The sequence below is a fragment of the Protopterus annectens genome, chromosome 9.part0 (genome assembly GCF_019279795.1).
Source record: "Protopterus annectens isolate FY-2018-M chromosome 9.part0, PAN1.0, whole genome shotgun sequence".
In the NCBI taxonomy this organism is placed as follows: Eukaryota; Metazoa; Chordata; order Ceratodontiformes; family Protopteridae; genus Protopterus; species Protopterus annectens.
The window spans coordinates 1290339505-1290356584 of record NC_056743.1 but is presented as its reverse complement, the minus strand read 5'-3'; the positions used below and the strand labels follow the sequence as shown (position 1 = coordinate 1290356584).

The 17080-nt window shown below is 46.1% G+C and overlaps 1 protein-coding gene across 3 annotated transcripts in view; it reads left to right on the top strand.

Annotated features, from left to right (window-relative positions):
* Positions 1-17080, top strand: part of OGDH (oxoglutarate dehydrogenase) — a 1195521-nt gene that overhangs the window by 959815 nt on the left and 218626 nt on the right. For all 3 annotated transcript variants that reach the window (XM_044084237.1, XM_044084236.1, XM_044084238.1), the window contains one exon: positions 16528-16653. In XM_044084237.1, the coding sequence (XP_043940172.1) occupies positions 16528-16653 (126 nt within the window). The remainder of the gene's footprint in view (positions 1-16527; positions 16654-17080) is intronic.

Genomic DNA, 17080 nt, shown 5'->3' with positions numbered 1-17080 from the left:
GCTTTAAACTGTCAGTTTCATATGTTAAAGTATCAACAACATATTATTGGATTGCTTAAACAGAAAATGATGTTGATTCCTGACTGTGCTGAAAATAAGGAATTACAGAATTTAATGCATTCTGCTGAACAGGTTGGAAAACATACTTTGCAATGTTGGTTTGATTCATTAGAGGCCTCTTTCAGGGCTGCTGTCACTGGGTCTGTACTCTGAAGGCATGCTTGGCTTAAGGAGCAATCTTTGTCTGATCATGTTAAAGCTAAACTGTTGGATGCTCCCTTAAATCAGGACCGCCTGTTTGGCAACAAAGCTGAGAAAGTTCTTAAAAAGATGAACGATAAAGCTAAATCTATGCAAACTGTCAATGATTTCTTACAAGTTCAGCCTCCAGGATTTAGTAGGCGTTGGCCCTCTTAAGAATTGGTCCTTTCCGGCCCCTTCCAGCGCTTCTCAGTCCAAACCCAGACACAGCAGAAACCCCAGGTTTCAGTCTCTGTACGCACAAGACTAAGCAGTGGGGGCCTTCCGCTTCCAAATCTGGGACTAGTAAGACTCCCCCCATGGAAAACTGTTGCAATGACTTGATTTTAAATCTTCCAAGCACTTCTCAACTGAATGCTCCTTTAGGGGGAAAGATTGGTCTGTAGACCAAAAACTGGGAAGACATTACCCAGGACAAATGGGTTTTAAATGTAGTGTCCCAAGGATACAGATTTCACTTCCACACATTATCAATGCCAAAAGGTTGGCCAGATCTACACCCAAATCAGTGGGCAGAGGCTCAAATGCAAATTCTCTCCCTTTTAAACATGAAGGCTATTCAAACTGTACCAGAAGAGGAAAAAGGACAAGGTTTCTACTCAAGAGTTTTCCTGGTACCCAGAAAAGACAAATCATGGTGTCCTATTCTGGATCTGTCTACTCTAAACACCTTGATGATTCCAAAATTCAAGATGCTGACTCTTCACCAGTTGCTTCCTATGCTAGGAAAAGATGCCTGGATGGTAAGACTGTATTTAAAAGAAGCATACCTGCACATCCCAATCAGGGAATCTTGCAGAAGATACCTGCGCTTCAAAGCAGGGTACAATCACTATCAGTTCTTTGCACTGCCCTTTGGCTTATCTGCTGTGCCTAGGGTATTCACAAAGTGCCTAGCACCAGTCATTGCATTTTGCAGGCAAAGAAATATTCAAATATACCCATACCTGGACGATTGTTTAATTCAGGCAGAAAGCCAGGACATACTTTTGAATCATCTGGCCTTTGTACAAAGGGTGCTAACTTGTCTGGGGTACACCGTAAACGAAAAGAAATCACACCTGGTACCCTGTCAACAAATTACATTCCTGGGAGCAAACTTGAATACAACTTCACAGATGGCTTTCCTCACACCAGAGAAACAAATTTATTTGGTAGCCTACTTCAAACAAGTGGCCACAAAAACCCTGCTATCTGCAAGACAAATATTGCAAGCCTTGGGGTTCATGGCCTCCTGCAGTCTTCTAATTCCATATGCAAGACTGCATATGAGGAAACTACAATGGTATCTAAAAAGTCTATGGAGTCAACATTCTCACAGCCTGGAAACAGTGATTCCTATCATAACTTGTCTACGCCTGGAGTTTCTCTGGTGGGCAGAGGCCTGCCACCAAAACAGGGGACTACCATCCACACTACCCCCTGCCGCCCAAACCATAACTACAGATGCATCAGACTATGCATGGGGGGCTCACTTGGCAGGGAAGTGCATTCAGTGCAAATGGAACCCAAATCAAATGCACCTACATATCAATCAGAAAGAAATGTTAGCTGTACAGAATGCTCTGACAGCCTTCAAGGATTACATTCTTCCAGGACAACTAAGGATAAAGATGGACAACACCACGGTTATGTGGTACATAAACAGGGGGGTACACATTCCCACCCCCTCTGCAGACTAGCCATGGCATTGTGGAACACAGCCTTGAGCTACCAAGTGCACCTACAAGCTCAATTCCTGCCAAGGAAATTGAATGCACTGGCAGATGGACTAAGCAGAAACCTCATGGACCCACACGAGTGGAAACTGGAACCAAGGATTTTCAACATGTTGACAAGCAAATGGGAGTGCCCAAACATAGATCTATTTGCCACCCCCAGAACTACCAATTTGACAAATTTTGTACAAGGACTCCCCACAAACAAGCCTGGAAAGTGATTGCTCTGTCCTTCAGCTGGAAAAACCTATCAGTCTATGCCTTCCTCCCGCTGCTTCTCCTTTCAAAAGTACTACTAAAAGTCAAACAGGACAAATCAAGGATGATTTTGATTGCTGTAGACTGGCCGCACCAACACTGGTACTCCCTCCTGCACACTGTGTCATGGTTAGCTCCATGGCACCTGCCTCAGACTCCTTCCCTGCTGTCTCAGCAGGAGAACCAGATTCTTCACCCCCAGCTTCCAACACTAAACCTTGCAGACTGGCTGATTACTTAAACTCTCCCTTATCATCCCTCAGCAAACCTTTGATGGATGTCATCTTAGAGGCAAGGAGGCCTAGTACTAGAAAATCTTAAGCTGAAAAATGGAAGCGATTCTGTGCCTGGAATCAATCTCAAGGGATGAGCACAACAGTGCCCAATTTACCTCAAATTTTACAATACTTAACTGAGATGCTTCACAGGGGCCTGTCTTTTTCCTCCATTAAAATCCACGCCTCAACCATTTCAGCTCATTATAACACAGAACTTCCCCTCTTTTCTTATCCACTGCTCAAGCAATACCTCAGAGGGGCCAAAAACTTGAGACCATCCAGGAGAGCTCCAATCCCAGCCTGGGACCTTCATTTTGTATTGGAGAAACTCACTCTACCTCCGTTCGAGCCAGCTGCCACTGCAGACTTAAAATTTCTTTCTTGGAAAACAGCTTTCCTTTTAGCAATCACTTCAGCTAGAAGAGTATCTGAATTACAGGCCGTTATGGCAGTGGAGACTTTCATCATCTTTCATGCGGACAGGGTGTCACTCAGGGAACGGATTATGCATTCCTTGGATGTGCCCAGGCAACTTAGATTCTACTTGGAAAGGACTAAATCTCAAAGAAAATCTGAAAACTGCTGGTAGCATTTGCTGCAGGGGCAGAGGAGAAGGCTATTTCAAAACAAACCATTTCTAAATGGATAAACCATTGCATTAATTTCTGCTATAAGCACCATGGAAAACCTATCCCCTAGGGGATCAGACCTCACTCCACCAGGGCTGCATCTACTTCTACAGCCTTTCTCAGAGGCGTTCCGACCAGGAGCATCCTAGAAGCTCCTACCTGGAGTTCTGTACATACATTCACCAAGCATTATCATTTGCCAATTTTCTCTAAATCCAGAGTTGGCTTTGCCACTGCAGTCTTGAGGGCCTTATAGCTGGCCGTAATGCTATCTAAACTCCTCCTTCCAACCATAGCTTTGGGAATCTACTGAAATGTAATGACTGCAACAGTGAAACACGAAGAATATAGTACAGTTGTGTACACTTACCATAAATGTAGATGTTCAAGTGTATTCACTGTTGCAGTCCTGGTTACCCTCCCACCGGCCCCCTAACTTCTTTTGGCTATACCTCTCCTTTCCTTTACTATGCTTAAAAGCCTTTTTGGTGTATTTGCTTTTTTGTTGGAGGTATACCTTTGTTGTTTTTATATTTAATTGCTCCCCATTAGGGGGACACCTGACATCTGGGGCAAGAAAAACTGATGTAATGGCGTCGGCTGCATGTTTTATACCCCTGACGTCATGGAAGAAGGGACAGCAACCGGCGCAAGACCCAAGACTTTGTTAATCAGGCCAACTGAGGGCAACCTGCAAGCAGATTACCCAACTGTAATGACTGCAACAGTGAATACACTCCAAACATCTACATTTATGGTAAGTGTACATAACTGTACTTTTTGTATGGCCACCCTGTAAGGATCTTGTCTTTAGTCCTGCAGAACACTTGGATAATCTGACTGGACATGCTGGGCACTTTGTATGCTAGCATTTGAGAATAACACAGGAGGTTGCCCTAGATAGCTGTAGGTCCGTATAATTTTGGTACAGCGTGTTGGGACTTAGGCTTTCTTCAGTGTCCATAGTCTTCCCCAAGGTGGTGTTTGTTGCGGCTGGAATGTTGCAGAAGAATCTCTCAGCCTTTCCATTACTGGATGACTGGCTCCTGGTAGCCTTGTCCAGGTATTCCCTTGAAGCATTCGTGTTGAGGGCACTGCCATGGATGCAATCCTTAAGAGGCGGTATAAATTTTGTGCTCCCTTACTGGAGTAGAGAGGGCTGTTGTCTTAGTTAGTCATTCCTTTTCTTGACCCAGGATGATGCCTCAATATAAACAAAAAATGATTGATTACAGCAATTGGCTTAGCTTCTGGTGTCAGTCCAGGGGGATCCAGTATCTGTCAGCCTGGAAGATATGTTTGACAGACCACACTGTTTGCCAGAGATGGCCTTCACCTATCTCCTCTTGGCTTTCGGTTACTGGCAAAGGGACTTGCGTCCCCCATAGTGCCTTTTCTAAGCAATATCATGACAAAATTTCAGATGTAAAAAATCCACTAGAGACAAACTCAGGGTTATGCTTCTTAATGCTAGGAGTCTAAATTGGAAACTGTACTCACTGGAAGCACTCCTTACCTTGGAAGATGCCAGTGTCTGTGCAGTCACAGAGACATGGTTCAAGACCACAGAGAGCACCCCAGATATGCAAGACAACAATGCCTTTCACACTTTCAGATCTCAGAACGAGCATGAAAGAATCAAAGGCAGAGGTGTATCCTTCTTGATTAGAAACAAATGCATCTCAAGACTGGCTAAACAGTACAACTCCCTAGAGTTACTCCAAGTACAACTAACTATAGGTAAAACCCCTTCCATATCATTGTTAGCTATAGGTCCCCCACAGTGAACCAAAAGAACCACTCAGCCTTCCTTGACCTGCTTGAGTCACTCACTGTACAGCAAAACACCTTGGTCATGGGTGATTTCAACTAGTTCCCCATCGACTGGGAGTTACATCTGAGCACAAATACACTTGCCCTAAGGTTCCTGGACTTTAATACAGATGTGCTAGAACAAATAGTCTGCACCCCACAAGGGGCTTGAATGTCCTAGACTTCGTACTCACCAACATAGAGGTGGATCTCTGAATTATCCTCTGTGTGTTGCCCTCCATGGTAAGATCTGATCATAAATCAGTTTTGTTCAAAGTAATGATCATACCTGACACCCCCCTCCCCCCAAGAGCAAAAAGGATGAAAAATTTCTCCAAAGCAAAATGTAGCCTCCCAAGTGATGGCATAATTTCAACCCCCTGCTATACCACTGTCAGCAATGACGCTTCAGAGGTCTACACAAATGCCCTGTATAAACACCTATACAGATGTATAGACTTTGGTCTATATCACTTCATTGAAACGTGTGAAGTTCGAACACCATATGTTCGAACTTCAAACCACGAACTGCACAAACATCGAAGTCTTAAAACCACAATTTTTTTCCCAGGGAATAAAAATCGCTGTTCCAAGAAACACACACGCAACACAAGCACACCAAAAAAAATCAATCCACACACTCAAAATCCTACATTTAACCCTACACTAAACTGTACATACACTACTACCTATCCACTTACCTTAACCCAAACCCTAACTCTAAGGTCCGTCACTGTCGCACACTCAACTGACCCGTGACCCTAACCCTAACTCACCTATCCCTCCCTAACTTTAAAGTCTTTCACTGTCGCACACCCACCTAACCCGCACCCCAACCCTAACTCACCTAACCTGTGCCCTAACCCTGACGTCCACACAATCGCACACTTAACTGAACCCGACCCGTAACTTCCCACCATAGTCCTGATAATTGTGAGGCCACAGAAACCGCCCACCAAATTCTTTCCCAGTGAAAGAATTAGGTGTTCCGCGGCTTCGCCATTATTAGTGTTCGAACTTTACAGTGCAAACATGTGGTATTCGATATTCAGCCGTTTTGACAGACTGATATAGACCCATAGACTCTGCTGTAGCTGAACGGATCAAAACAAGGGCCTCACAAAAAAACAAGCCACCCTAGTGGTTCTACAAGAAAGGAAGAAATTAATGTCTAAGAACAAGAGGAGACTGACTCAGCTGAAGAAGGATACCCTCCACAGCGTGATCAAGCAAATTAGAAATCTTGTAAATTCCTCTAAAGCCAACTACAGAACTAAGCTAGCATCCCTAGGTAAGGATAATCTGCATCTGAAATCTAAAAGAGAAGGCCCATCTTTGTGCCAAACTAGTAGTGGATGGTGCCACTCGTACTGACCCTGAGGACATTGCCAACCTGCTAGCAGACAGATTTGGTGCAAACTTCACCCCACTGTTCCCACCAGACACACCCCAAAGCATACCTGTCACCAGTCCTCTACCTAGTATCTCCAAAGAGCAGGTCATAACAGCACTCTCCGTGGCCAAAAATGCAGCCTCTATGGGACCAGATAACATCTCAGGCTGCCCACTAATTGGTCTAAAACAGAATTTAGTGGAACTAATTGACAGTGTCTTCAACCACAGTCTTTAAGTACTGGCTTTGTCCCAGCAGAGTGGATAACAGCAACAGTTATTCCCTTGCACAAAGGGTGTCCATCAGCCGAACCTGGGAACTTTAGACCCATAAGCCTAACTAGCCTTATCTGCAGGGCCATGGAAATAATCATCATGGACCTTAAAGACATAGGTGACCTTCAAACTCTTGACCTGACCCAATTTTGCTTTGTAGGGGTAGATCATGCTTATTAAACCTGGTGGACTTCTTCCAGAATGTCATCAAAGCCCTGGATGAAGGCAAAACAGTACATACAGCCTGTCTTGACTTAGCCAAGGCTTTTGACACAATCCCTCACTCTGGCATCATTGAGAAACTACCCAGCTGGGAATTAACCCATATGTCACTAGAGGGGTAGCCAACTGGCTCAGGAACAGAACACATACAGTCAAAGTTGGAGATTCCACCTCCACCAGTAGACCATTTCACTAGTGGTGTACCAGAAGGATCGGTGCTGGGCACCCTACTGTTTGGAATCTATTTCTCAGAAGTCCAGGTGAAAATAGATGGCCTGTGGCTTATCAAGTTCACCGAGGACTGCAAATTGGGTGCAGTCATTGAGTCCCTCCAACAATGTTGACATACTACAAAAAGGGCTTACACAGACAAATGATTGGTGCCAAAGCACGGACTTAAACAAAGCGAAGAAAATGCGTTATCCCTTTCAGCAAAGGGGAAGTCACTGCAAATTGCAAATATTAACAGTACCTCTCTTAGCTCAAACCCTATGGTGAGAGATTTGGGAGCACAGGATGATAGCAACCTTAACTTCAGTCACAATGTGTCCACACTGGTAAGGAAGGTCTTTGTATGTTGCACATCTCATAAGTAAGGGCATTGCATCCAGAGCTAAGGATGTTATAACTCCCATGTACTCATCCCTCATCAGACTACTAATAGAGTACAGTGCTCTCTTCTGTATGTACCTCACCAGACATCTGCAGCAGCTGGAGAAACCTCGGAGGTTTCTCAGTAAGAAAATTCAGATCTGAAGTAGTTAACTTCATTTGTCCATTAACCTATGGGTATCGGATCCATATCGGATCCGAGCCGGCAGCTTCAAACAGCTAAGATCCAAGCTCCTCCCCTTACCCATAACCTCCTGCTATCCCTTCCTGACCTCAGATCTCATTTGCCGCGGTTCAGTCAGCAGCTCTGAACGAGTTCCAGGTGTGGGAGTAGATCGTTTTTGTGAGAAAAATCCTTTTTCTTTTCTATTTTAGCAGTAAAAAATTGTGTGTGTGTTGCTCCTTAGTTAGTTCACGGTGGTTAACTGTTTTTGTAGTTAATTTTAGTTAAGTTACCTCCCCGCTTGTATGTGAAGGCGTGTCTGTCTTTGGGCCTAGTGTATTTTTGTCCTTGGTCATATCCGAGGCCCCTAAAGCCTTCTTTTCTAAATGCACCGAGTGTGGCCATAAGCTGTCCCCAACGGATGGCCACACTCTGTGTGTTATCTGCCTTGAGGTTGACCACCTCTCCTCAGGCTGCACCATTTGTGCAGCCTTCAACCCCAGGGCTTTGAGGGACAGGAGGTTGAAGTTGATTCTGGCGGGACTGTTGCCCCCAGACTCGACTTCGTCCTCCTCTCTCCGTGACACCTGCCGCGGCAGTGCCACCTTCCATCCGTGCTCTCCTGGCCGGGACTCACCCTCCCACCTCAGGCCAGGAGGAGAGGGAAGCTAGGAGGGAGAGGAGAAAAGAGGAGCACCGCAAGTGGCGGGCCGAGTCTTCCTCCTCTGCCCTGCCGGCCAAGCAAGTAGCTTTTCCCAGGGCCAGCGGGCCTTCTTCCCGGCTCCATTCACCACGTTTTTCCCCGGAGGAGGAGGAGACCCGGCCGCCTTCGAGGTCATCGAGGCGGCACTCCCAGCCCGCCTCGGTGGCCTCCTCTGTGTCAACTCGTAGCTTGTCCGATGCAGACATGGACCGGATGATGCGTAGGTTTCTCCAGGCCCAGCTGCAGATGGGAGTGCTCCTGCCCCCCCCCCCTCCGGAGGGGAGCTCAACCCCCTTTTTCACCCCGATTGCTCCTTCTCCAACCCACTTCTGGGGTTCGGAGCCGGGTAGCATGGGAGCCGGGGGAGTGTCGGCGCCGATAGTACCTCGTACTTCGGCGCCGACGCCACCCTCAGGTTTGTTGGGTCTGTTCTCGGAGCCGAGCTCTCGGAGCCGAGAGCTGAACTTCTTATCCAGAGGTGTCAGTGTGCCTTTGGCTCCATCTCAGTCGGAGCATACTGGCCCTTCGGATCCGATTGCTTCGGCGACGGCTCCGATCCACACATCGGATCCAAGGGGGCTGAGAGAGCAGTTCTCCTTCAGCGTTCGATGTCATGGAGAGGGTATTGTTGAGGGATTCGAGGCCCCAGGCTCCTGCTACGGTTCCACCCTGCACTCCCTCTCAGACCGGCCTACCTTCCATCACCCGGCCCCAGTGTCAGCCTGCGCCTACATCCCAGATAGTTCCCTTGGAGGAACAGGATGTGGTTGGTGAGGCCTCTTTGGACAGCCCCCCCGAGGAGGTTCGTCACAAACGTAACTGCAAGAGGAGGCACTTGGACTCACCTGAGTCCTTGACAGAAGACACAGACTTAGAGGAAGGGGAAGGTTCCCCAAGGTCACCCCCCAAAGACGTCTCCTTCGGAGACATCATGGAAATGCTTCGTATTAGAGGGGGGTGGTCAACCCAAAAACCTTCCTCTGATGAGTCTGTGTTTCTGGAGGCATTTGACGCAGGCCCATCTACCTCTTGGGTGTCCCCTCCTGCCGATCCCCTGGTAGACCTGATTACTACCAGGGCATGGAAGGAGCCGGACACTGTGAAGCCCATTCCAAGAGACCAGATAAAATTCTCAGTCCTCCGTCTGATAGGACGTGTTGAAGCAAGGGTGCTCCTGTAGATGCCATGTTGGTGGTGGCCACCACCAAAAAGGAACTAGCCCAGGAGAGTTCCTCGAGCCATCCTCCAGACAAGGAGTCTCGGACGATGGACCGCCTGGGGAAGCGGATGTTCGCTTCAGCCACCTTCTCTGTAAGGTCGCTGAATTATATGGCACACGTGATACAACTCCAGCGGGATCTCATCAAAGAATATGCCGGGTCGCCCCCAGAGTCCATGTCGGCAGAGGATAAGAAAGTATTCTCAACCCGAATGGCCACTCTCAAATCCATTACGAACACCTCTATGCAGCTCCTCTCCCTAATGCCCCATTTGACGGTTCTTCGCTATTTGACAAGACTGTACGCGACACGCTGGTCCAGAGCGAGAAAGATGCCATCGGAGTCTGCTTCTCTGCTCCCCAGAGGTCCTTCTCTAGGAACCAAAAGGGACAGAAGAAGATGTGGTTCCGGAAGTCTCAACAGTCCCGTTTCGCTCCGGACCCTCGTCCTTCATAGGCAGAGGAGGACAGGGTGGACGCCGGCCCAGAGGCAGAGGGGGACCGAAGAATTTTGGGTCGAGATAACCCTTTTCTGATCTGCCCGCACAGCAACCCTGAAGGGTTACCAGACTGCTCCACTCTGGAGGCAGTCAGGGGGGGGTTTCTTGAGGCACATAGCAGTTTGGGAGTCCATTACAACAGATAGCTGGGTGCTCCGAATCATATCCAGAGGTTACAAGATCCCCTTTCTCAATCTCCCTCCAAACCCCGGAGCCTCCCCAATGTCCCACCCAATCAAAGGGAGGCAGCAGCCGCAGAAATACTCCAGCTGCCAGAAAAAAAGAGCAGTCCAGCACATCCCCCCCAGACCAATCCGGATCAGGCTTTTACTCCAGGTTCTTCTTGGTGCCAAAAAAGATGGGAGACGTAAGACCGATCCTCGACCTGTCCTTTCTAAACCAGTCAGTGGCCAAAGAAAAGTTCCGAATGGTCACCATTCAATCCATTCTCCCACTCCTGCAGGAGAACGACTGGATGTGCTCTATAGACCTCAAGGATGTGTACTGCCACATTCTGATGGACAGACGATCCAGAAGGTTTCTCCGCTTCCGGCTAGGAGCCAGCCACTACCAGTTCAGGGTCCTTCCCTTTGGCCTCACCACAGCCCCCAGGCCGTTCACCAAAGTCTTGGCAGTTGTAGCGGCCCACCTGAGACTCCAGGGAATACAGGTCTTTCCGTACATGGACGACTGGCTCCTGACCGCCCCCACCAGGCATCTACTGTGTTCAGCCAGAGATTACTTCCTCCACTTGGCCGCCTGACTGGGAATCACAATCAATATCAAAAATTCTTCTCTTCAACCAACCCAGATCTTGGACTTCATTGGGGCCAGATTAAACACAAACCTTTTGCAAGTCTTCTTAACTCCGGACCGACTTCGAACACTAAAGCTCCATGTGCTGGCCCTTCTGCACTCCCCGGCTCCTCCAGTGGAATTGGTCCTGAGGGCTTTAGGTTCCATGGCGGCAGCAATCAACCTGCTACCCTTAGCGCGCTTGAACATGAGGGTACTACAATGGACCTTGCAGGTTCAATGGTCCATCCTGCAACATCCACTGAGTTCACCCATCCCTCTCAGCAGGGTTTGCAGGAAAGCCCTATTCTGGTGGCTCCAGTCCCCGGACCTCCAGAAAGGGCGCCCCTTCTCTATGTCTTCTCCTCTAACCGCAGTGACCACGGACGCTTCTCGCCTTGGGTGGGGGGGGGCACTGTATGGGCAGAACTGTCCAAGGCACGTGGACCCATTCAGAGACCTCGTTGCATATCAGTATCCTAGAGATGAGAGCAGTGCTTTTGGCGTTGCAAGCACTCCAAGCCCTTCTTCCCTTGGGGACAATTGCAATTCAGACAGACAACATGTCAGTAGTCTGGTATATCAACAAGCAAGGGGGAACCAGATCCTACCCACTTTGTCGAGAGACCATGAGAGTCTGGGAATGGGCGATCTCCACCAACAGCTTTCTAATAGCGACGCACATTCCGGGCCGGTCGAACATCTTGGCAGACCGGCTGAGTCGAACCATCCTTTCACCGTACGAGTGGTCTCTGAACCCGAGAGTAGCGAAGCAAATCTTCCTCAAGTGGTGTCAACCTTGCTGCGATCTCTTCGAGTCTCCTTCGAACGCAAAGTGCAGCGATTACTTCGCTCTAATCCCCCCACCAGGGGAATCCCCAGAGATGCTCTGGTGCATGTTTGGCCATCCGGTCTACTTTATGCTTATCCACCTCTTCCCCAATGCTAAAATTCTTGCAGAAAGCCCATCGGTTGGGGAGCAGAGTGATCCTCATAGCCCCATTCTGGCATCGTCAAGTGTGGTTCCCATGTCTATGGTCTCATCTAGTGAATCCCCCATGGATTCTAGATCCCACTCTGGATCTGATCTCTCACCCACTAGGATTAACAACCCCGAACCTGGACAACCTCAAGCTTACAGCTTGGTTGATCCAGTTCCAGTAATAGCTAGGACTCCCGGTATCTCGCCCTCTGTTAAGGCTATTCTAGTAGCCGCTCACAAGCCTTCTACGAGAAAGTTTTATAATAGCAAATGGAAACGCTTTTCAATTTGGGCGGAGCATAGAAACTTAGACCCCTTTACAGCTCCGTTACCAGCAGTACTAGAATTTTTGTCAATCTTATTCGACCAGGGTGCTAGCTCCTCTACGGTCAAAGTCCATATAGCCGCAATCTCCCACTATCATGTGGGAAGTGATGTCGGTCCCTTGGCCTCTTCCAAATTATGCAAGACCTTCTTAAAAGGTACTTTCCTCTTGAGGCCTCCTGTTAAAGATGCAGTTTCCCCATGGGATTTAACTCTTATTCTCCAGTCTCTGACAGCTCCTCCCTTTGAGCCTGCAGCTTCGGTAGATCTAAAATCTTTATCTTGGAAGACGGCTTTTCTTATTGCCATCACTTCGGCTATAAGCCAAACCACCATACTTGGTTTTCCATAAAGATAGAGTTTCTCTCAGGACCAGTCCCTCCTTTTTGCCCAAAGTTGCTTCGGAGCCCAATATCAATCAATCTATTAATTTACCAGTATTCTTTTCAAATTATCAGAGCAAGGGTGAATACAAGTTACATTCTGTGGACGTGCACAGGCAATTGAGGTTCTACTTGCACAGGACCGCTGATCACAGGAAATCTGAGCAACTCTGTGTATCCTTTGCTAAGCCCTATTTGGGAAAACCAGTATCAAAAGTTACATTGTCCAGATTGATTTTCCAATGTATACTTCTTGCATATAAGAGTTCTAGCCAACCTGAACCCGAATGAGTCCACGCCCACTCTACTCGATCGATTTCTACCGCTGCTGCCTTTTGGTCCAGAGTATCATTGGATGACATTTGTTCAGCAGCCACTTGAGCATCATCTCATACATTCATTAACCATTACAAGTTGGATATAATTTCCAGAGGGAGAGCATCCTTCGGCTCTGCAGTGCTCTGGAATATCTTTCCATGAGGACCTCCCAAGGATTGGGTAGCTGGGGACTCTGTCCCACAGGTTGATGGACAAATTAAGTTAACTACTTCAGATAAAGAAGTTATGTACTCACCATAATGTTCCATTTGAGTAGGTCAACTTCATTTGTCAGCAACTGACCCACCCTCCATCCCCCTAACCTATAGTGTGTACTAAAGGATTCCTTGCCCTTGTTTCCAGATAACTCTAGGTTGGGATGGGCAGGTGATCCTTTGTGTGGTAATGCTGTGTTACTAAGCAAACTCGATCTGAGGTCAGGAAGGGATAGCAGGGGGTTATGGGTAAGGGGGAGGAGCTTGGAGCTCGGATCTTAGCTGTTTGAAGCTCTGATCCGATACCCACAGGTTGCTGACAAATGAAGTTTACCTACTCAGATGGAAGGTTATGGTGAGTACATAACTTCTTTTTCCTTCAACACATGACCTACCTGGAGAGACTGAAGGCCTTGTCAGTGTACTCTGCATCTTATACCCTGCTGAGAGGCGACTTGTGCCTGGCCTACAGAGCAGTCCTGTGCCTTAATGAAAATGCTGCACATCCACAAGTCAAATGGGACAAGATTCACTCACTCTAGGGATCTTAACCTAGCCTACGACATTAACAGGACATACTGGAGAGAGAAATACGTCTCCCAGAGATTGCCACTCGTCTGTAACAGCTCCCAATTCACGTAAAACAGAGCTCCTCAGTGAACCTATTTAAGCGTAACTTGGTTAACTGGATGAGAGACCACAGATTTACACAGGGGGGGGGGTGTCACCTATGTCCTTTTTGTATAAGGGCAGTCGGTGCTGATCATACTCGTGCTACAAACATAGACCATACAACTTGGTCAGTAAGGGAACAAGAGTATAACATGGCTAGGCTTATAAAGGCCCTATGGCCAGTAGCCTGTTAACCGCTTATGAACCTAAAGGGCCCAGAAGGTCAAGGCTTTGGTCAACTGAGGGTACACCACATGGGCTGTGCTTGGACTCTGCTGTGTCTTCTGGCTTTCAAGGATTCGACAGTATTCATGGCACCCATTGACATGCTTGAAAAGGACTAGTATTGCAGTAGACTGTGAGATATTGACTTCAGAGCCACCATATGGTCACAGACCTTGTTTTGGTCTCAAACCATTGTTGCCAGCCAAGGAGTTTTTTGTCAATTCTCACCAACTTGTCTTGGAATTCTTCAATTCCAGCATCCAAGTTTGTTGCAGGTACAGATGACAGGTGTTTTGTTATTGGTTTTGAGAGACCACTTAGGCTTACCATGTGTTTAGAATGTGGTTTCCCTTGAAAAGTGCTTTACATCAACCAGCTGGAGTTGAGGGCAGTTCTGGTGGTTCTGAGGGCCTTGGAGAAGGAATTACTTCTGGAGCCTGTCCTTATTTGGTCAGGCAACCAGTCAGCCTTTTCTTGTACTTACAGCTGTGCAAGGAGGCAGTGCTTGTTGCTTGTCTGTCATTGGGCTATAGACATTCCCCTGAAATCACCTTGAAATAACTCGTAGAATTCTTGTCAGACAGCATACCACATTGCATTCTCATCAATGCCTAGTATATGCTGTTTGCACCTCTAGTTCAACTATTTAGCCTGAACATATCCAGAGAATTTGTGCCCGATTTCTGGAGGGCAGCTATACTGACTCCCCTACACAAATGTGGGCCCTGTACAAACTTCGGTAATTATAGGCCCATCAGCCCTGTAATCAAAGCCATGGAACATATAGTAGTACTCACTTATGCAGACGTAGGCAACATAACTGACTTAGACCCCAGTCAGTTTTATTTTGTTTTGTGAAGGCAGGTTCTGTCTCCAGAAAGGTGTGGCTGTGGACAGTGGTCATCCTGTACATGCTGATTATCTCAACCTGGCCAAGGCTTTGACGCTATCCACTGTGCTGGTATTATTGAAAAATTATATAAACTTAATGTAAATCCCTACATTGTCTACTGCATTACAGATTGGCATTCCAGCAGGCATATTCTAGACCTTGACACTTATGTGGACAACTCTCATCATTCAGTCTTCGTGTTGTCACCATAGTCAGGAAATCCTTCCATCTGTCACAGTTAATTTTCAAGGGAATGTTTTCAAGATCCAAAGAAGTTATTCTACCACTGTACTCTTTCTGTATGAGACTCATCATAAAATACATTGCTGCTGTAGTATGTACAAATCAAGCATATCGCTGAACTGGAAAGCACCCAACAGTTTTTAACCAAGAAAATTAAAGGTCTTAAATCCTTCAGTTATCGTGATAGAGTAACATGACTATCCTTATTCAGTAGCCTACCAGCTGCTCAGAGGTGGCATGTCCCATTTTTTGAGCCACAAAAGACTCAGACCTGTTTGACCACCTATTCCTTAGTATAACTAGTGGCTGTACAAAAACTTGCTTTAGGGATAGGTTCCCAAGTTAGCATATGCACAATTTATGGAATACGTTACCATTACAGGTCAGACAGAATACTATTTTTGCCAACTTTGGGCTAGTCTTTTTGAGTATCGTGTACAATCCTGCTTAGTTTGGAAGGTGAGCAGAATTAAGTAAGTGAAAACAGTGGTAAGAACTTTTAAGTTTATCCGCTTAAAGGAGTGTCTGGCTAGATATATGGTCCCCATGATCACAAGTCCAGTAATGTTCTGTGTTCCAAAGAGTCTGAGGTCTGTCCAAGCATGGGTCAGTTATTGCACATTTTGTCAAGTGTAAAGTAAATAAGGTTCAAGATTGTAAAGTTCAACTCCCCATTGAACTTTCTCCTCCGTATCCCCATCATGTAAATAGTGTATATATTTTGTAGTATTGTTGTTTGAAGTATTATTTGAGAATTATTTGTTTTTCTTTTTTCTTTAATGTTGTATGAACAATTGGTAAAACAATAAAGATGTATTATTGAAAAAAAAAGAAATTCAGTGCAGTTTCTTTTTGTGCACCAGCTTTAATTCTGTTTGTGTGGTGTTTTCTCTTTTTTCTATACTTATGAGACTGTGATGTTAATATGTGTAAGAAAGGGATAGTGGGGGTGCAGAAACTTGTCCCCACCCCCTTCTCGTACAAAACTCCCCCAGGAAGGTGGGGTTATTGAGCTGAAGTTTTTGACCGTGTTTCATCTGGTTGAATCTTTTAAAACTGTCAGTTCCATGTTCAGAAGTAAAGCAGGCAAACTTGATGCTATTTGGAGGAGGTTGTGAAGTCAAAACGGTGACGTACCTCTTGAATGAATGAAACATGTTAACATTCTATTTCTTTGTGGGGGGGTCTTCAAGTTTACAATGAGTGTTTCAATTTATTAGAATTTGTAACTTGTACATTAGGTGCAGAAATGTGTAGACAGTGTCTCTGTTCACTTCCTCCTCTATTAGAAACAGATTTTTTGTCTCAATAGCTTTTAGTTAAAAATGCTGTCCATATGGACTGTAATCATTAAAGTTTGTACTACTGCCACTGTGCCCCCCCCACACACACACTACATATTTCTAATTCCCATTTTCTGTTCCTTTCCCTATAGAAAAGAACCGATGATTTTGCTGTTCGTCAGCTCTATAACTGTAACTGGATTGTTGTGAACTGTTCCAGTCCAGCAAACTTCTTCCATGTTCTTCGGAGACAGATCCTTCTTCCATTCAGGAAACCAGTAAGTATAAAATGTCTTTTTGTTTCATTCTAGCTAACCAGTTCTTCAGTTTGGTGAGATTATCCTTAGCAAGAAGAAGCCAGCATGTAACTGCTTCAGTAAATAAACTGTATGATGACTTTGATAGTAAATATTTTAACTTACACAGACCATGATAAAATATTTTCAAGTGGTCTCTGCTCCTCTAGACTAACTTTATGCTTAAACGCATTACTGTCTTTTGGCTCTCAGAATGTATGTTTAAGGAACTCAAATGATGGATTTAAATCCGAAAGAAACATTAGGAGAGAAGTAAATCTGATAATATTTTAAGTATGCTGTTTTGTGATGGTGACTATTCTGAACTTTATTTCTTGACAGAAATAAAAACATGGACTATGTTTTATTACTGTGACTTCCCTGGCCTCTAACATCCGGAAGTACTGTT